The sequence below is a fragment of the Cygnus olor genome, chromosome 3, assembly GCF_009769625.2.
Source record: "Cygnus olor isolate bCygOlo1 chromosome 3, bCygOlo1.pri.v2, whole genome shotgun sequence".
NCBI classification, from domain to species: domain Eukaryota; kingdom Metazoa; phylum Chordata; class Aves; order Anseriformes; family Anatidae; genus Cygnus; species Cygnus olor.
In genome coordinates this window covers 2788041-2810343 of record NC_049171.1, presented here as the reverse complement: position 1 = coordinate 2810343, position 22303 = coordinate 2788041, and the positions used below count along the sequence as shown (strand labels likewise).

Sequence of the window (22303 nt, the reverse complement as noted above, 5' to 3'; positions counted from 1 at the left end):
CCTTAATCGAACGGATGAGATATGTCAGTCAGATGCACTTTTCCATAGCTGTGTCACAACTCTAAGTTGTGTACCATGTAATATCATGTAGCTCACAGCCTAACAGTGTCACATGGAAATGTAATTGCATTACAGTACAATATGATGATATGAGTAAAGTCATCACATGACAAATTGTCCCAGGATTATAGTATCTGTCCCACATTATATTATTTTGGGAATAATAAACATTATATGTAGGAAAACACTAAGCCAAAATAAGCTTGGTCATCCCACAGAGCTTGTGACAGATGGCAATTCTAGTTCCATAATCAAAGCAATAATTAACCTAGCAGTTTTAAAAAAAATCAAGCCACACTGCAAATCAGTTCTCCACATCAGGGACACTCTGCAGTATTCAGTAGTGTTTTCATATGCACTGATCATCTGAATTAAATATGGTTACTCACAGGAAACTTCTGGTCCTGCAGAAAACACCATGGATCACCAATATCTAGTTCTTATTTCAAGTGTTGAGATCTAGCAAAAGGAGGCCTGAAAGTGGCAATGAGGATCTGTTCTAAAGACCTAAAATACCTATTATGTCCAGTCACAGAGTACTTGCACAGTTGATTCCATGAATGTCGCCCTTTTTGTTCCACACATTAAATATCTGTGAACAGGTCTACTTCAGTATTTTACTTATGTGAGATCTGTATTCAATATAAAAGCAACTGGTGCAAATAAATTCTAAATTCTGTATTGTGTGCTGGTGAACAAGTTGGCCCATCAGGAAAAAACATCACTTCTGCCTGATAACGAAAACACCTAAATGTTAAAGCCAGGACTTTAGGTTTATGTGAGCAAGCTTAATTTGGAAGAGCGTTTTCACACTCATTAACTTCTTTTTTATTGGCCAAGTTCACATATCAATTACCCAAGACCTAAATGAACTTACGTGCATGAGAAGTCCCTCTCAGCTTTAGGGGTCTCTACCTCATCTTTCATCAGACCCACTTTTATGAACTGACACATGGGAATGGTAAACATGTAAGAAATAATTATATATATGCATGTATATGCAACAGTGATAGATTTGTCAGTTATGTTTAGCGAAGAGCAAAAGCCATCTAACATTGTGATTAGAAAGAGATATGTTAAGCTTTCTCTGTGTATGGTTGTCATTAAGATGATGGGAGTTTGGCGCCCAGGCTTAGAGTTTTGCACGGGTAACTTTAGACAATGTTAAGTATTTTATGAGGAGTGTGACAACCACTCATTTGGAATTTGACTGACTGTCAGCACACAATCCTGGGAAACCTAGCTTTCGAACCATCATCAGAGTACTCTCTGGCCGTAGGACTTGCTTATTTTTTGCTGTACATCAAGTCTTTTCATTACATCAGGCTTTGCAGCTTGCAACATTACACAAACTGCTGTAAATAGAAGGACACACAAAACAAGTGTACTATAGGGTCCAGGAAATTGAATATTGATGAACAAAGTAATGGTTCTCCCAATTAATCTATAAATTCATAAAGACAAGGCACGGGATGGAGAATAATGGCTTAATGCAGTCCCAGCTCTTTCAAAATAAGGAAAAAATGAGGTTACATTAGCTCATAAAATTGTAGCACTTTGCACTTACATGGCCACAGGTCTGAAAGACCTCCTCCTGTGTTACCAAGTTCGGCTTCCTGCCATTGGAAACTCACATGCATCCTTTCATGAACTTTGCAAGCACTGTTGCATAAACACTTGAATTTCTTACTCCTCTGTTCTGTTTCGGCAGCTGTTTCAGTACCCACTTACTCTAATGATTAGAAAACATCTAATTTCCAGCCTAAATGTAAAGATGGCCAATTTATACCCACTTGGATTTGTGCTAACATTGTTCTTTACCTTAAATAACTTTCTTCCTCTCCTGAAATTTACTCCAGAGATTTATTTCTAGAAAAACAAATCTTTTTTGTTTCACACTCTTTCAGCTTTCTCTCATACAATACTTCCATGTTCCCCAACTACCCCAGTAAGACTTTTCTACACCTGTACCAATTAATATGCCATAAAGATGAGTGATCAGAGTCATACACCATCCTGCAGAGGGGTCTGAACTAGTGCTTTGTGTATTAGTGTTATAGAAAATAGCATGGCCTGTAAGTCCCAGGCCCACCACCCTGCATCCTCGTGGTGCCTCGCAGTGTCACCCAGTAGTGCTCCCAGGTTCTTCTCAGTGCCTGGAGCATCTGAAAATCTCCAACCACCAGAGAAGGCTATGGCACAGGTTTTTTTTTAAATATTTCCATCCGTTTTCTCAACAAGCAGAACAGCATCCACCTAAGTGCAGTATTTAAAACGACTGCAAAGAAGAGTATTCCTTGAATTCACTGTGATCAAAGGCAACAGTAGAAGCCTTTCTCATTCACAGAAGCAATTCTTGATGTGGAATGGCTTCATTCATACTGGAAAATAAAGTGTGCTGAATCATTCATTATTCATTATGCAGTCCTCAGGCCAAGCAGTGCCGCTGGGCTCACATCCAAGCAACCAGACTCCCCTACTCCCAGCGCTCTGGCCACGCTGAAACTGCCTCTTGAGAACAGCCCTTCACCTTCAGATCTGTCATGGGCATTGCTTTGGAGAGTCAGAGTGGGGCAGGGCTGAAAGCATGCCAGGACCACGCTAACACCTGAAGAGCGTGCACAGTCATAGGGCAGTGCTTGGACCCGGGCCACGGCCATGGCCATGGTTAGCATGTCACTACCAGCACAGCATTGGCATGCACCTGAAATACAGAATAAAATAGCCCAAGCAAACAGGTTAATTGTAGCTCACTCTGTGGTCCTGTTCTGGACAAACCCACAGCAGAGATGTCTACCAGTAACCAAAGATCGGATTCAGTTGCCTAAAACAGACACTTTTACTCTCCAGGTGATGATTCAAAGGGTGTCAGACTCCTGCAGGTCCTTTGGTTTATCTAGCAGCCCCATACAAATGTCCCAGATACCCTGAAGCATCTCATCCTGCACCATGCTAGGTTTAGATAACCAAATTTAGATAACCAGCATCTACCACAGGATTACCAAGCCGTAAGAACTTTGGTCAAGTTTTATGAACTGGCCGAGGTCATTCAGGGGGGCTCAGGAGCCCCAAGCAAAGGCACTTGCTGTATTTATGTACAGAAAAAAGGCTTTGGGTGTTTCACTCTGAGGCAGAACAAGCTCAGACTGAAGAGGGAAGATTGCAGGAAAAAGCAAAACCAGAGCAGTCACGCAGAAGCAAAGCCTGCAAGGTTAGTGCTATAGTGTTGACAATAAAGGCAGCTGCACCAAAGGGATAAAACCAGACTTTCTCCACCTTGTGCACAGCGTTTCAAAACCACAATGGAAATAAGACCTACTTACCAGCATCAATGTATTCAGCGCTTTTATGCTGGCATATGGAATTATTTCATTTTTGTCCTTTCAATCGTGGGCAAACTCCAAAAGTACAAGTTGAAATGGAAAAAAAATACAATGACATTTTATTGCAGTTTGTATTTTCATATTGAACCATCAGCATTAATAAACATTTCAGAGCCTTCGGAGGGTAACATTTCCCAGCCCCTCGGTGCTCTACTTCATTACCTTTTCATTGGGTTTTGTTTGCTTCTTTCTGTCAGAATAAACATGACGCATTGTCATACATACAGCAGGTTGGGTGATGACATTTTTTAATGTTCACAGAACAACCTGACCTCCTGCTCACATTCACTAAAAAGAAAATAAGGGAACCCCTTGCTTTAAGTTTTAAATGCTAACTAGGTTCTATATTTGATTTGTTTTTCCTTCCCAGCAACACTAATTTCAAATTGAACTGCTGACTCAATTAGCAAAATGTTGAAGTTGTTGAGACCTTGTGTAATATTCTGTCCCATTAACAAAAAGGGAGCCAGCGGTGGTTTTGTGCCAGTAAATCCAGCACCAGCATTTTAATGGTTATTTTAATTAAACAAATTAAATTAATGAAGGCTTCCGCAGAATGATGAATTACACCAATTAATATATCATTGTTACATGCTAATCCCATTTACAATATTATCTTTAAACATTGATCAATACATAGACACACAAGGCATAAACTGACCGATCCCGAGACAAGAAAACAACCAACTGGTACAAAAGAAATGTACAAAAATATAAATCTAACTACATTTCACCTACAGCCAAGTTGTCAAGGACTGCAGCATTGATAAAAAAGAACCTTTCAGTATGCCTTTTTTTAGTAGCAACAGTGAGAACTATATATATTGAAGTGGTAGCCAAAATAGCAACTGGAAGTTGAGAACATGAGCTCTACCACCTCCTAGAGAGATCCAACCTTCTTTTCCACAGCTGCGTTTAGAAGGCCAGTGTGGGATTTAGCTGCCCGATGTGACCTCTGGACAACTCAAGGGATTTCACACACTTGGTCAGGACAAGAAGATATGAAGCTTACCACTGATGTCTGCTCTTAGACACGAAGAAAAAAAAGTAAGTTGTTTATGAGGAGGACTAATTGATAATAAATAGAATTGAAATGTCCTTAAAGATGGAAGACTAGGATGGGATTTCCACTGGAAGAGGCTCCACTCACAATAGATGGAAACAGAAGTGTACGGGTGGGTCAGGTGTCCAAGCAGCATTTTAAAATGGGGCAGACAACCAGAGATCCTACGGAGTGTGGCAAAAGGTTTTCCTCTTCTTTTGACACAAATTTCCATCTCCTTTTTTTTTTTCCCATCAAATATGTTATTTTATTTCAGAACAGCACCCTAGACCCCCACACAATGGGCAACAACTGAGTTGTAGGAAATGTATCGTGCCATTGACAGCTACTTAAAACAGACTGAGGGGGAGCTGAGATTAGGCACACTGATAGAGACTCGGGGAAAGATTACATAGGATTGAATGGGAATAACCAAGGAAATGGAAAAGATGCAAGGTACCAACCCAGCTGGATAATACAGCCATATAAAGTGTAGCAGGCGTGCCTGAAGATGCAAAATGTTGTTCACACAAGACAAAACGCTTGCCCTTATCTTCCTGAAATTCCAAACATTAAAGAAAAAGGAAGAAAAAAAAATAAGAAAAGATTTTTCAGAGAAAAGGAATGAAAGAAGCAGGGACATGAAAGGGACTTGTACTCTGCTATATAAAGACTATTCACAGTTCTCTAAAGTACATCCAACACCAGCTTCGCTCCACCAAGCTGGTGGCTGCCTCGCTGAAGGCATGTCAAAGCCCAACCCCAGCCCATGCTGGGAGCCCAGCTCACACACCGCACGCTGGAGCTTGATGGATGCCCTTTATTATGCCAGATACGGGAACCAGGAGTGATATTAATCTCTGACAACCTTTCCTCTCACGTTTTCCAAGTTCATGTTAATTTTACTAGACAATCCTGGCTCCTGCAGGCTTAGTCTCCTACGCATGAACTGTTCTAAAATAAATATATCTTTGCAATGGATCCATGCAAATGGATCTTTGTAAAAGACAAATATATCTTCGTAATCTTTTGTAACACAGTAACGTTGATCCCAAACTTTGGAGGTTTAAGAGCAGCAATGCCCCGTGATAAGTGGTGGCATGTGAGCCATGATGCTGCAACCCGACTGAAAATCCTCACGGGTTTTCTGTCTGAGGAACAAAACCCATATTCTGATTCCATTACATGAAGAATTAAAAAAAGAAGGAGTGGGGTTTACTTTATTCAACTCAGTGTAGCTGAAGGGAGCCCGCCCACAGCCCCAGTGCTTATACCTGGGAGGGAGAGAGGGGCGAAGAAGCTGCAGACGATATAGCAGGATGTTAATTCAGGCCTACTAATGAATTCAGAGCTAGAACAAATCAAAGAAGAACTGTGCTGAAAATAAAATAAAATAAAATAAATAAAATAAAATAAAATAAAATAAAATAAAATAAAATAAAATAAAATAAAAAGAGCTACAGGTGTAGATTGTGAACTGGCATTATCCCCTCTTGTTCATAAAATGACATGGTAATTCTAATGACAAACTATGTTATAAATAGACACTTAATTACAATATCTTAGGTCTGGCATCTGCATTTTCACCATCTGAAAGGCAGAAGCCGAGGACCGTTTGCTGCCAAATTGGAGACCTCGGCAAGACAAAAGGAAGCAGGGAGCGAAGTTCAACCAAACCCGCAATCTGCCGTTCTTCACACCCTCCACTTGACTATTCTCCTTCAGCCACGGCGCTGGAGGAGAAAGCAAATGCCCTTGGCCCCTGATACCCCAGCAGCAGCCATCCAGGGGAGCCCCCTGCCCTTGGGGCACCCCCTCCAAACGCACCTCAGGTGGCTGACCAGGGGAAATGGCCATCGGGCACCCAAACCCGGACATTTGGGGCTTTTTCTTCCTCCTCTCCCCACCCGGTCCACGGGTCCTCTGGCTACAGCAGCTACCATAGAAACCGGAGCGCTGCTCTGCAGCACACGGAGCAGATGTCACGCGAAGCAAGATGAATGCGACGTGGCGAGGGGGGTGGATGCAAGAGGAGGAGGAGGAGGGACAGCAGCATCACACGCTCAGAATTAAATGTTCCCACCAGAGGGAGTGAGTCATTTTTGAAGTGCAAAGCTGCAATTTTTTAATTTTTTTTTTTATTTTTTGCTCTCTCAAGGCGCATCCGCAAGCGTGGCGGTACAAAGAAATGTGCTTTCATCTCCTTCGCGCAGGTGCTCAAGTCGCCCGTGCTCCGCTCTCTAATGAAAGCTGTGATTTTCTTGCGGTGCTAAATTAATGCCTGACCTAAAGCAACTAGCCGAGCCAGAGCTGTGCTGTCATTTCAAAAATGCCCTGCGAAGCTTTTTTGCTTCCTCTCTCCTTCCACGGCAGCGCAGAAATATGACATTGTATAAAATCAATATATACTGCACGGGCATTTTACGGCAAAAAGTCACTCCATTTTTTAAGACTAACAAGCCGTAATTCAGAAGCACGTTGCATTTCAACTCAAGGTAAAAAAAAATGCTAACAGACTCTGGAGCAGCGCTTGATTTCCTCTGATCTTACTGTTCAAAATGAACATCGTTGCCTCCAGCCAGCCACGGTTAACCCGCCACATTCACGAAAGGTCATTCTTAATATATTAATCTTTTCCCAACACAAGCATTATTCCCCTTTCCTTCTGCCCTCGGTACGTCTTGTAAATATCTAATTCCCCATGCCTAATGCACCGTACCAATATATTTGTTCAAACATTATCTTGCAATGAAATTAAGGGGGGGGGGAAGAAAAAGGCCACCTTTTTTTTTTTCTATTTGCCAAATGAGTATTAGCTCCCATTGATTTCTGTGGTCTCTACCCAGTGTCAAGCACTGAGCGTGACAACTGTGAAGAGCTCGCTCAGGACGGGGCTGAGCACCCTTGATTTCCACGGCTGTCAGTGCGGCTGAAGACGCCAAGTTCATGACACAAAGCCACGAATGCTCGTGAACCCGCACGGGCACAAAGATCAGCCCCTGCGGGTCCCAGAGAGGGTTTCCACTCGGAGATGAAGGGTCATTCTCAAGTACATGGGATGAAATGTTTGCAGGCCCTCCTTCAGCTGGGCTGTGTGATGAATTCACGACTACACGCCGCACCGGCAGCAGAAAACCATGCCTAAAAAATGATGCCTACTTTTATAGGCTGTATAGATTGTATATAACTGTGGGTCAACATACATCAGTGTTCCTCCCAAATTCCCTTGATAAATAATACCGATACTGTTCAATGTGCATCTTCCTCTTCCACAGCAAAATATTAAAAGCACAGAATCAATCCCTTCTTGTCATCACTTACAAACAGCAGCGGGATAATTCAGCTTACACGAACGCGGACAAATAACTTCAGCAGACCGGAATGAGACGAAACGTGATGTTTTGTGTTGCACACAAAGAGCAAAACAAGCCCCTCGTTTCATTCCGCTGCAGCCGTGCTGTGAGGCCACTAGAGGGCAATGAAACAAATCAGGTTTTCCTCTGGTCCCGTTAAATCCCCAGCTCGCACCGAAAGGCTTTTCCTCTAATAATCTGTCACGGGATAATGGGGAAATTTATTTCCGATGATTGTTGGCACATAAAAAATAGCAACCACGTACATATAATGGCAAGAAGTGTTGGATGAAAAAATAATCATCCGAGATATAATTAGCTGATTGAGATAAAAATAAAAAATATTACAGAAAGCAAAATGAGGGAGATGATATTAAAAGTGCACATCTTGTGTGTGGAGAAGGAGGAGGGATGCTACAAGCCCTCACCATAATTTTCTAACACTTCCTTGTTCAGAATTTTTCCTCTGATGTTTTCAGCTTCACGGCACTTTACCTGTTTCATTGATTTTTATTTGCTGGAGGCAATTAATTTCCCAGATTTTCTAGGACAACTGTTCTGACATTCCTGAGAAATAAAATTTGGGAAAATATTGGTTTTTTCTATTAAAAAAAAAAAAAATCTGGGATGCTTTCTGCAGGCAAAACTTGCAAAAACTGAGCCTTGAAGTTTGCAGCTAGGCATCCTCAGCATGCAGAACTAGCTGATAAACCCAAAGTTGTTTAATTTGTCAACTTTTGGAAAAAAAAAAAAAAGTGCTTTGCACACAATCAGTGGCTGTTTAGTACTGAATATTATAAAAGAGAGAATGAGAACCAGTTTCCTGCAGCACTTCAAAAGGGACAAGACAACGCACGCAACACAGTGCCAATTTGTACTTGGTTAAAAACAAAAACAAACAACAAAAAAAGGAGCAGCATTCAAATGGTAAGGAATATAATTAGTGCCAATCAACATGTTTTTGTAGAAAATAGGTCAAACAAACCCAACGTCTTTCTTTGATGGTATTATGAGTTCAGCTGCTAAAGGAAAATTTGTAGGTATAATACAGTTAATGTTTTGTGGTTGATTTAGTACCATATAAGCATTTTAATTAACAAAAAAAAACCCAACCAAACAAACAAAAGTGCTACATGGTATCAATACAGGAAACGATGAGTGAAGTAAGATGACTTCAGCAGCAATTGTTATGAAGCGCAGTGTGATTGAGCTTTACCTGAGCCTTAGAAATAACCACAAAATTAGTGCTGTAAAGTTGGAAGATCATATGGAAGTCAGCTACAGCAAGCGCTGACAATTCCGGGGAACTCAAGCAGCACAGATGAGATCATTTTAACACAGTTAAATCCCAAATTCTTCATCTAGGAACAAAGAATAAGGGCCACATCTACAGAAACAAGTATGCATAAACAACTGTGCCCAGGGATTTAATTTGGCATTTATGTCATTGGTCATGTTCATTCTGGGGTATTGTGTCCAGTTCTGGTACCCTTTTTTAAACAGAAAATTGAAAGCTGACTTTAAAAGATGCAAACTTTAAGAAAGTTCAAAACTAAATTAGAAAAAAATCTTTTTGGTGAAAGTCACTGATAGAAGCACATTGGTGTGTAAAGCTACACTTCTGACTACCCACATCTCATGATAAAAAATATGTGGTAGAAGAATACTAACTATTGTCCTGAAGAGATGGTGGATCCATAGTTTTCACTGTCAGTCGTCTGCTGTTACAAATATCTGCTTTCTCCTAGTTTAAGCTTCTGGCTGTGGGTCTTCATTATGTCTTTCCCTCTAGCTTACAAAGTGCTTTTCTGTATAAAGGAAGTTTTCTTCTACAAACACCTTAAATACAGTTCCTTTAAAAAAGGAAAAAGTTGTGATTTAACTGAGTCACCCAAAAATAACTAAAGCAAAGGAGAAAGAGCTTCTGGAATGGAAATATATTAACTTCAATAAGCCATGGGAAGCTGGTTGCTTGGGGAAAGGTCGGGGCCAAAACTACAGAACAAAAAGTCCCGGGGACTGGGAGCACTGTGTCACTGAGGATGATTTCTGAGTCTCTGAGGTCACTTTCTGCAGAGCACACACCAGCGGAGTAGTGCAGCAGGAGGTATCTTAGGATGCTTTAGGCAGCACAAAGAGGGAACAAAAACATTTTGTCCACCGTGATATGTTGGGTGCTTAGATTTACTCTTAGCCCCTGTGGCTAACAGGAATATAATAATGCTACAAAATATCCATGATTTCTTGCCTGTAAGGTTAAAGACAAGAGATTGTTTTTCAAAAACATAGCCCTGAGGAAGAAAGTGCAAGATCTGAAGCCTGGGGAAAATGTGGGACTAGGAAGGGAGGGGTGTGGGACAAGGTCAAATGCCAGAAGATCCAGCAAAGAAAAAGGAGCAAGCAAACGATGCAGGAAAGAAACTAAACAGCACATAAAAGGCTAAAACAAACACAGAATGGGAAAATAAAGAGAAAAAGATGGGAGAACTGATTTTTCTCAATCAGCTCAATGGAGACCTATAACGTGGGCTTTGACAGACCTTGCTTGTCAGCGCTGCGCAGTGTGAATGTAGACATCCTTCGAGCTGGAACCTCCCCAGTTAGGTTTGTGAGCCCTGCGGTATAAGATGACAAAAGCACTAGCTACACCAGCACTGCCTGACATCACTGAAAATGATAGAAGCAGAGATTCCTGAACTCCAATCTGTGTAAAACAGGACTGAATTCATGCAAACCCTTCTATATCCTGAGACATACCCAAATATTTGGGGATAGCAGCATCTGCCTGGCATGTTTCCTTCTTTGTGTTTTACAGCAGTTCTTAACAAAATATCTCTGTATATTCCTATATATCTGTGTACAAATAATGATTTATAACACAGACATAAGCCCATTGATACACCACTGAGAAAATATGGTGGTATCTGTCATAACTCCCTGCTTTCTTGGGAATGATGGATATACAGGAACACAAAAAGAGATCTCTTGGATTTTCCTAGCTGGGTTGGTTGTAATGTCTGCAGTCCCATAAAGCTCCAGCACAAGATTAATAATGTGGTTGATGGGCAGCACCATCCTGTCCTTTTTCTGCACTCTAGCTCTGAAATCAGTAGACATCCTGGATCTAAAAGAAAAAGAGATTAGTCTACAAGCGATCTGCGGAAGTTATTAAAGGAAAAATAGATCTTGATGCAAAAAGATCACAAGATCAAAACTGACATGACAATGTTGCTTGTTAAAGCATGCTCTGATTTTTCTTTCCAGGAAGTATTGACTTGTTTTCCCAAAAGCTGAGAGCTATATTTGACTGAGTGGCATACTTCAAACAGCAAATAATACACAGAATCCTCCAACAATTCATTGGGGAACAAAAATGCTGAAATGAAAGAAACTCCCGGGCCAGATTTTTATCTCAATTGCATTACTGGAAATCCAAAGTAATTCCATTGATTCTGATGGTGTTGCTCTGGATTTGCAGCTGTGCAGCTGATTTGCATTTGGTCCTGCGAGGAAATCTTGAGAGATGCTTAAGCAGACGTTAACATCAGTTAGAAAGCAACCTCATCAGGGTATGACAATTGTTGATACATGCTGTAGTACATCCAGTTATCAAACTGCTGGAACCTGAGTGCTTAAACAGACACTCCTATGTCCATATCCAGGTACCTAAGCAGAATATTTTATAAATGTTCTGTATCTGCCCTATGTGTGAGTTTTGTGGAGCTGGGAACTTTTTGAAGTGCCATTCTGTTCTTATATCTCACTTGAAAAAAGAAATGTTTCAGAAAATTTTTTGGCTTTTTATTTTAGAGTTGGGTAAAGAGTAGAAAAATCTTCCATGAGTGCTTCCTTGAATTCTTAACTGAATTAATTCTGGCTTGGGCACATTTTTGTCCCTGAGAAAACTTGAGGTTTGAATAGCCAAAGTACTCTTTGAATCACACAGCTTTGCACTAAGGATAAGCAAGCTTCTTGGATAGCAGAAGTAATGCTGCCAATCTTCACTACATTCATTAAAAATGCATGTGCCATTTAAAAAGAAAGGCTTTTTGTTTCATTTTTTAAATTTGTATGGAAACTCTGCACCAGGCCAAGTCACTGGACCTTCTCCAGACCAATGCAAGACGTCCCACTACAAGTCTCATCGCTCACCTGGACACGGAAGGATTCACAAGTCAGAGCAGATTTAAGACAAAGCATTCTCAAGGCTATTTATCAGGTTTTGTTTCCTGGAAAATGTGTTTAAGTCAAGTTTCAAGGACTACATCCAATCCAAAGATAAGAAGATCTAACACAGAACAGCAAGAGCTAATCATAAAACCAGTTTTTAACCCTTTCTTTCCTTTGCCTCAACCTTCCTCTATACTATTTTATCATCTCCTCCACATAACTAAGCTCTTAGTTAAATTAAGCTCCACAAGAGCTTCCTTAAGGGAATGAACTGCATCTTGTTCCTTGTAAAGCACTGTGTACACTTAACCCATCATTATTAATACCATTATTAAAATTATGCTCCTGACATTTAATATGCTTGTGAAACTTTTAGAGTGCTCTAACAGATGCATAATCAAGATCAAGAAATTCAAAAGCCTGAACTAGAAGCCCTTCAGAATGATTCTTGATGCCACTGAGCTGTGTGGGAACACGTTGATAGGCTGATGTAAATGTATTTAGCTTCAGTGTGCTGGTATCACTACAGGCCTTACTATGTTGCCTTACCACCAGTATGACCAGTATGAGCTCTGTATAGGAGATCTGTGCGGAATCTGGAGTGGCAGCTGGAGGCCAGGTCAGATAGGGTAGGACATTTCCTATGGCACCAGGCTCCTGTGGGCAAGTCAGCTGAGCCCGTTAAACCTTCATCTTCTGGCTCAGCATGCAGGCCTGCTCTGAAAACTGAGAATTCATCTGCCTAAGCATATGAAAACTCAATGCCTAGACATTTTTAGGATGTTTTTACATTAGTGACAAACTGAACAGAGCAAGCAATGCAAAGCAGGAAATATTTCATTTAGAAAGCACTCTTGGATTCAGATCTATTTGATATTTAGATTGGTCTATTGTAGGGCAATTTCTAATATTAGTTTAAATGCCCAATGTAAGTGTTAGCTTGAAGCACTGGCTTCATGTTCAGAGGACAACGAACCCCATGACCTTCAAGCTGAAAAAAAATGACTATAAAATAGAAAGTATGGTTTAATAATGTTGTTCATAGGTCTAACTTCGAATCCATGATTAACTGCATTCACAACAGTCAAAGGGCTAAGTGAAATGCCCGGCCTTTGATCAAATGAGCAGCATATATGCAGAAGGGAAAGCTAAAACAATCTTGTGCCTTGTGCAGCATCAGTAAAAGCAAGGAACATGTGCTGTCGCCACGTCCCAGAGAACAGAAATAGTATGCAATTGAGAACATGCTGCACTCGGCAGAGGTTGGTGGCACTTGTCTGCCTCAGTGAGTTTGGGGAGGTGTCCAAAACTCCATCCTGTGCTTTCAGGGCTGCTCCTTTGTGGTTTAATACGGACACATATGTCCTATACCTTTCATTGTTTCAAAATAAAGTCATCATGGTGGTGATCAAGAAATGCAATCAAAAGCGTGTATTGGTCTTGAACTATTTTCCTGCTGCATAGTGACAACATTTTCTTGGCGTGATACAGAAGTCAAATTTTCTGCAGTTTAAGGCAATGTGAAAAGAGTTAGCGACTGTTCACACAAAACCTCCTCATCCATAGCTGAATGCGGCTTTCTCTGAGAGGGACGAACATAAAAAGGGTATCTCTGTAGCACAGATGAGTGATTACAAAATAAATAATGGCTTAGCTTATCAGATGAGGTTTGCTTATTTTCATAAGAACTACCACCATCAATCAGGAATCAAGTAGCTACTATTCACTTCAGAGTGGAGCAAAGATAATTCGATACGTAAAGCTCTGAAATAGACATAATTTGAAGAGGAATAAGCAGGTGTTATTTTTTTTATTGAGTCTATTGTGAGGCTTTATTAACAACAATCTACTTTTTAAAAGACCTATTTAACTTCTCCCAGCCAAAAAAAACCTGTGAAAAACTGTCTCCCAGTGAAAGCGTGTTCTAAATTCACCTAGCTCGCTATATAAAACCACAGCAGAATGTTGTAAATTTACTCCGCAAGGCATTCCCTCATGCAACCAAAACTTAGACTCAGAACTGCTCGATCCTGCAGATCTGTAAATAGCCTTTCCTTGCCTCGATAGCTACACTTCTTGTTTCTTTGCAGATTGCTGCTCCAAAGCTCACTGTGTTGGCTAAGACAGCCAACTCCAGATTTTTAATCTGTCCTCTTTTCTAGCATAGCTAACACCAGCCACTTTTTTTTGCAGCTGAGGACTTTGGTGGTTTGTTCCCACACCATCCCACAGCAAGATGGGGAGAGGTCCCAGGAGAGGTCCCAGTCGACTGACAGCTAGCAAATGTGACGCCCATCTACAAGAAGGGCCGGAGGGTAGACCCGGGCAACTATAGGCCTGTTAGTTTGACATCAGTGCCAGGGAAGCTCATGGAGCAGATTATCTTGAATGTCATCACGCGGCATTTGAAGGGCCACCAGGCGATCAGGCCCAGTCAGCATGGGTTTATGAAAGGTAGGTCCTGCTTGACGAACCTGATCTCCTTCTATGACCAAGTGACGCGCTTGGTGGATGAGGGGAAGGCTGTGGATGTGATCTACCTTGACTTCAGTAAGGCTTTTGATACCGTTTCCCACAACATTCTCCTCAAGAAACTGGCTGCTCGTGGCTTGGACTGGCGTACGCTTTGTTGGGTTAAAAACTGGCTGGATGGCCGGGCCCAAAGAGTTGTGGTGAATGGAGCCAAATCCAGTTGGAGGCTGGTTACTAGTGGAGTCCCCCAGGGCTCAGTGCTGGGGCCAGTCCTCTTTAATATCTTTATCGATGACCTGGATGAGGGGATCGAGTGCACCCTCAGTAAGTTTGCAGATGACACCAAGTTAGGTGTGTGTCGATCTGCTCGAGGGAAGGAAGGCTCTGCAGGAGGATCTGGATAGGCTGGACCGATGGGCTGAGGTCAACTGTATGAAGTTCAACAAGGCCAAATGCCGGGTCCTGCATCTGGGGCGCAACAACCCCAAGCAGCGCTACAGGCTGGGAGATGAGTGGTTGGAAAGCTGCCTGGCCGAGAAGGACCTGGGAATATTGGTTGATAGGCAGCTGAATATGAGCCAGCAGTGTGCTCAGGTGGCCAAGAAGGCCAACAGCATCCTGGCTTGTATAAGAAGCAGTGTGGCCAGCAGGTCTAGGGAGGTGATTGTCCCCCTGTACTCGGCTCTGGTGAGGCTGCACCTCGAGTACTGTGTTCAGTTTTGGGCCCCTCGCTACAAGAAGGACACAGAGGTGCTTGAGAGAGTCCAGAGAAGGGCAACGAAGCTGGTGTGGGGTCTGGAGGACAAGTCTTAAGAGGAGCAGCTGAGGGAGCTGCGGTTGTTTAGCCTGGAGAAGAGGAGGCTCAGGGGAGACCTCATCGCTCTCTATAGGTACCTTAAAGGAGGCTGTAGAGAGGTGGGGGTTGGTCTGTTCTCCCACGCGCCTGGTGGCAGGACGAGGGGGAATGGGCTAAAGTTGCGCCAGGGGAGGTTTAGGTTGGATATTAGGAAGAACTTCTTTACTGAAAGGGTTGTTAGGCATTGGAATGGACTGCCCAGGGAAGTGGTTGAGTCGCCATCCCTGGAGGTCTTTAAAAGACGTTTAGATGTAGTCCTTAGTGATATGGTTTAGTGGAGGTCTTGTTAGTGTTAGGACAGAAGTTGGACTAGATGATCTTGGAGGTCTCTTCCAACCTAGACGATTCTGTGATTCTGTGATTCTGTGAAGATAACGAAAGGTCCAGGAGATCTGTTAGGCTGCTGAACTTCAGAGACTGCTGCCCCCTCTGTTGGCCATGCTAACCTAATGTTTCTCTTATTCTGCAGCATGCACCCATCCATCACACCCTGTTTTATACCTGGCCAGGTCCACATCTGAGTTAGATATATGAGCTTCCATTATAGTCACGAGAGACCAGGTTACGCTTAAAATCAGCTACCTAAATGTAAGCATGTAGCACTATTTGAGGTGCTGCGGGGTGTCTCAGATACCTACACAGAACTGGCAGATATGATAAAGTCCCGAAGGGGTATTTGTGTGTTATGGGGTGGCAGCTGGAGGCTGGCTGGACTACACTAGGACATCTCCAATGCTGTTGGGTGTGAGCAACTGAATCAGGCCCTGGGAACGTGTTCCATGGCTGAGCACACACTTCATTTTGGGTAAATGTGAACTCCAGGGAAGCTGGTAGTTGAGTCCATCCAGAGGAGGGCAATACTGCTCATGCAAGCACCACTACTTCACAAGGCACTGGGGGAGCTTCAGCCTCCAGCCAACAGTTAGTTTTCCCCTCTTGGCTAAGGCGCGGGACCTGACTATCCTACTGCAGAGAAGCTTCATGCAAACTACCAAAGCCAACCTCAGTGTAAGTTCAGTGCCATCCCAGACCTCCTGTGAGCAAGTTCAGGAGCAAGAGGGCTACCTTATGACTGTAGACACATTGAATGGTGGACCACTGCAAGTGAACTTCAGCCCTGTAGTCAACGTCTGTGTAAAATAATATTCATCCACATTCTTCCCATGGTCATCTATGATTTACTATGTTAAGTATTCTGGGCTTTGAAAATTAAAAAATTGCAAAACAAAGCAAATTCAGACTCCCCCGCCCCAAATAAATAAATACATAAATAAATAAATAAATAAATACTATTTAAAAAATAAAGCACATCACTGTAAAAACACTGCAGAACAAAACTAACAACCAACCACCAACAACAAAACAAACAAAACAACAAAACCAGTAGAAGTACAAACACCCTCCACACACACACACAAAACCAAACAACATTCAGATGCTCCAATGTGTACATTGGTGAAACCAAACAGGATCTGAAGTTATTGTTTGAAGGGTTCCTTCCTCAGCTACATAAGAGTAAAACTAATCCATGGTACATCTAAATTAGATCTTGCGGATTGACACCAATTGGGAATTTATTCCATCGTATAAAACCTTTCGTTGCTTGATTTAAAAATAAATTTTAGGTGTTTGGTCAAATTCATGTTCAGCCTGACAAGTCATTTGCAAGATTAACTGAAAATGCCCTTTGATGAAATGAAAAAACAAAATGATTCTGATCAAGAGAGTTTCAGTCATTTAACTGAATATCTTCTTCAGACCTTCAGCAAAACTTAGCTGCTAAGGTTGAAGACAAAAATTGCGGTGTGATCACCATCATACACAGATCTTCAGGATCTCCCCATCTGTGGCTTTATGAGTCCCAACATTTCCACAAGGAGAATATTCCCCAGCCTAGCTGATTGGCCAATGGGTTACTTTCAGTTGTCTGGATCTTTTATGCTTACATTGTTTCGTACATATTAATTAATTAAATATCTTCACCTCTAGTTACAGTGCTTTTCACACTCCTTAAGCACATTTGCAGGCTCCAAAGCAAACAATTAGCATTGCTTCTTTCTTATGTTTTTCTAACTCTGGCTTTGGTACAGTTATTGTTTTACTTCATTTGTTCTCTCAATCTGTTGACCAACTGGTTTGGATTTCAGAGAGGACTTCTATCAGTATCATAACCTACTCCAGCAGAGAAACTTTCCAAAATCATACCTTTACAGTCCAAATCCTAAAAACAATGCATTATATTACTTCTAGCAAAGTTCCATCCACCTCTAAGCAAAGAAAGAAACAAACAAAATTACCTCTTTACTTATCCATATTTCCTATAAGTTCAATTAAAAAAAAAAAAAAAAAAAAAAAAAAAAAAAAAAAAAAAAAGCCAGTTCTCTGGGCTTCAGTAAAGGCCACAAATTTAATGTTTTCATAAAACCTCAACATTTCTATTCTACTGTCTCTTTGAGCCCTTATAAGTCTGTCGAGGTTACAGCTATAAGAGCAAATGAGAGCAGTTCTCCCTACCAACTTCTCTTGGCTGCAACAAATCAGGACCTTATCGCTGCTCCTATCACCCAGCACCTCTGTCAAGAGCTCAGGATTTAATTCATAATTATTCACAGGGAGGCCCTTTAGTTGCTCTGTGGGAGGATCTTCTTCTGTAACAAATTATTAGACTTGCCTTTTTCTCTCTGTGCACAGTGTTCACTCTCAGTTCTGTCCTACATGAGGACACAGAGATGGAGGTATTTTTGGGGTGCTACCTTAAGCCAACCATGGCAGGGGGGACTCAGTATATTCTTGGAACCTGAAACCCCTACCTTGCATGGTTTAGCAGCTTTACAAAACAAATGCGGGCCTGTGATTCAGGAAAAAAAAAATACAAAATTTCTTCCTTCCCTAATTTTGCTATTTGGATTATTGCCCAGATAATTCATATGAAAACCAAATCCAAGCAAGCAACTGTCTTGAAAATTGAGTAACCTCAGGTTCAACTGTATTAAAAAACATCAGCTTCAGGCAAAACTGATGGAACAGTTCATTCACAGCACTTTCACCAAGCTCTGGCCCTCATTTTATGTTTTTCTGATTATGCGTACATTGTGCTACAATTTATCAGCCGCAGTACTGTATTATAATATATATTAGCACTAGCTGACTCTGACTGTATGCATTCAGCTTCACTGACAGCTAAAAACCCATGGTTCAATGCATATTCATTGCTGCATTGCCATTTCTCAGCTGTTAAAACAGCTGCCTGAATCAGCAACAAGTTTCACAACTTAAAATAGATGTAACCCTGCAGGATACTCGGGCTCGATGCTCATTACAATTCTCACTGGTAGGCTGGTAGGAGCTGGGGATGTAGTGCACTTACTGCAGTATTTTACCACTCAAGCATAGCACTACCCCAAGTGTGTAAGCTACATTAGAGTTTCAGTTTGGAGCAGAATTGTGCTTTTGTAATAAATCTCCCAATCTTCACCACTTACCACGCTTTGGTTCACGTTATGGAGTGGTCTTGGGATGAATGAACTCAATTCCTTTAGATGGAGCTAAACCAGAAACGCACCACTGGCTTTGACCTGCTAATGGCACGCAGTTCTGGGGACCAAACTACACGTAGCGAAACGCAAACCTTCTTGAAATACACAGAGGGTAGTTTGGGACCTCAGCACAAACTGTTTTGTTCTGCACATCTGCTCCTCTCAGCCCATACCACTTGCTAAATGTAGGCAGGGCTGAACACAGCTGTCCAGCTTCCAGAGAGGAGCTGGCACATCAGGCTAGTCTGCAAAAGAGGCAGACATTCATGACATAAACCTTGGAGCTGGATGGTTTCTACCCTCAGTGAACAGAACTGTTTCCTTCACATTAACAATCATACCTGGCTTTATGAAAAAAAAAAAAAATCTAGCAAAACCATAGTGTTCTATCTGGAGGCCACTCTTCATTCTCTTCCAGGTTCTCAGCTCTAAGAGCACATGCTCAATTATTCAGTCAGCAACAAATAAACTACCTTTGCTTTTATTCATTTGCTGTACCAGAAAACCATAAAGTCATTCATATGTATTTACATTATTGTACTTTTAATATCTGCTAGTCCTTTCCCCATTTGAGGTATTCACCACCGACTATCAAGGAAAAACCAAGTTTTATGCCATCCCCACGTGTTTTTATTTGTCATTATCAGGTGCAAATAAATGTATGTATTCCTGCAAGAACTTGGTATTTATTTTATATTACCACAATAATAAGAGAATTGCATTTCTTTAAAATAATGTAATGCAAAATATTTAATATGAAAAGGGATTCCTGAACATACTGTTTGCTCAGTGTCTTTCCAACACAAACATTTTACTGCTACTGCAATACCACGGTAGATAATACTGTAGATAGATGTTGATAATACTGGAAACTGCATTTCCTCTAGGAATTCCAGTACATATTTGCTGTGGTTCCTTAGCTGGCAACACAGTCCCTTCCTTCCTCCTACTTTAGTGCAAAAAACAAACTATGCATGTGATCACTTACAGAGTTGTGCCTAATTATATAAATGCACTGATTATACACACTTTTCAAATGGTGATAGGCTTCAAAGTAGGTAAATTCTAAATTGTGCCATTAAGAAAATCTATTTGATGATGGAAATTTCTGTAATATCATATTGCAATCTCCTGCATTGCAATTTTGCTTTCAAGTCAGTATTAATTTAATGACAAATAACAGCTGAGAATAATAGAGTTGGGAAAGCAAACTGAAAGCTGTAAGATTTATAGTGTGATACTGGTCTGCAGATGTTAATGAAAGGCAACTAAAAACAATTTGGAAAAGCAATGGATCTAAGGTAAATAATGAGTAGAAAGAAGTTCTGCATGACAAATACGAATACCAAGTCTTCAGAAACTGCTGTTAACAAAGATGTGTACCTGCAAGACTGACTTATGCCTGTGTTCAGTTACTCAGAAGAAAACATACATGCCGCTGAATACTTAATTTACATGTATTGTAATATGCATGTACAAACCACTGGATGTACAAACCAGTCCCACCAGTGCACACCTAGATCAGCCCACTGATGCCACACATGCACTTACAAAAACCAAGCTGCTGCACAAGAGTTTACTACATGCACTTCCTTCGCATACCTGGTACACACTTCTGATTGATACACCCTTATCAAAGCACAGCTTTTTATTTTTAACACCAGATATTCACCAAATCCCTGGTTCTCCAACATAATAACACTTTAATGGAGTCATAGGACAAGTGAATGCATAAAAGCTCATATAGTCTTAGTACCACCTAACAGTTACTTTACCTATTGCATTAATGCCCAAAGTGAGTAGATTATTTCATGTAAGCTATAAGAATTTGTATGTTTCCACTGTAGAATCTGTATGTTGCATTGCAAGACCACAAGGCAGATCAGACAGTAATTACAATGCAGCAACACTATAAGACACGTCAACCTCTCTGCCTCTAGTTAAAGCCAGGTCTATAATAGCTTACATAGCAGAGAAGAGACAGAATCCATATCCAGAGAAAAATAGGATTGCATATTGAAAGGAAATAGTCAATCTTCTCTCACACAAACCCTAGCATCAAAACAAATGGTCTTGTTAAGTCACTGACTGCTACATTTAAACAAAGGAATTTATGGAGTATAAGCAACTTATAATCAGCAGGTGAGTGATGCTGAGTTCCCAAGTTCACAGATTGATCAGGACTTTCCCCCAAAGTTCAAGAACTCAGGTCTCAGACTTCGGCTACACCCTTCAGAATATGGGGCCTAGATTCACTTCGGTAGCTTTAAGATCACTGACTTTTACTCTGGTGCACCCACATGAAAAAATCTCTAAAAGAGATTAAACCTATCACTGCACAAATAACAAGGTATTTTCTTTTTGCATAAATTTATCAAAACTATTCACACATATTCACACTAACCTTTTCAGAAAAACTAGAATTTAAAGCAAGTATGATCCAATTTCAACATTTGGATGAGAAGCTCCAACAGCAACACAGAGAAAACACATAGCAAAGAAAGTGATGTTGTGCTTATTGGCAACTTCTTTGACCTCCACTCATATGTGAAGCAATTCCACACCCTGCCCAGCATTACCTTTTGATATTCTTCCTTAGATTTCAAGGCAGCTTCCATCTGTTCCTGAGAAAATGTGTAGATGGCCGAGCGATACTGTGTGCCAAAGTCATTACCTTGTCGCATTCCTGGAGAGAGAGAAAATAGACCACGCCATGAGGATCATGCTCCAGGCAGACTGGGTTGCAATGCACAAATTTGGTGGGCTTAAATTTAGGACTTTCCTTACACCTGGGTTAATACAATCTCTTATGTGCATATTCATTGTGTATGTTTATGAAGTCCAAGCCTTTCTTTGGTTGAATAGTCCTTAAGATACTCAACTCTAACATCTCTTTTTAAATGACATGCAAATAAGACGTGAACATTTTACATTTTGGTAAATCACACAGTAGTCACAGATGTAAAACCTTAAATAATCAAGCTGCAGTTACTGTAATCAAGGTACTCTTAAAATACTTATTTTGAACCATGCAAATGCTATTAAAAAAACTCTGATTTTACCAACTGCTTAAAAATTTTCTTGTGCTGGAGGGTTACACCTTAATGACAGAAAGGTTCAAAATACCCATGAAGATAACTAGCCATTCTCCTCTATTCACAAACAATGCTCTTGCTAAAAGACTGGTACGCATGTATTGCTGAATTAAGGCTGGAACGAATATATTAATTCCTACCATCAGCACCACTACTTATGGTGAGAAGAAATGACTCTTATGGAGTCTGAGCTCCAAAAAGGACTCAGATAGAGAAACGTGCTAAGAAGGTTTGGAGAAAGTATGGCTGTTTTTGTACCTTTTTACAGTGAGTAATGCTTAGTAATAGCAACCCTTACACACTTTCTCAGAGTCTGGCAGAAGTAGAAAACAAAGG

General features: G+C 41.0%; 1 protein-coding gene across 6 annotated transcripts in view; it reads right to left on the bottom strand.

Moving 5' to 3' along the window:
* MSRA (methionine sulfoxide reductase A) overlaps positions 1-22303 on the bottom strand; it is a 277042-nt gene that overhangs the window by 70954 nt on the left and 183785 nt on the right. For 4 of the 6 annotated variants that reach the window (XM_040551821.1, XM_040551818.1, XM_040551822.1 and 1 more), the window contains one exon: positions 21452-21558. In XM_040551821.1, coding sequence (XP_040407755.1) covers positions 21452-21558 — 107 coding nt within the window. Of the gene's footprint in view, positions 1-3383; positions 3441-21451; positions 21559-22303 lie in introns of all 6 variants that reach the window. The other 2 variants (XM_040551819.1, XM_040551817.1) reach the window with 1 other exon arrangement.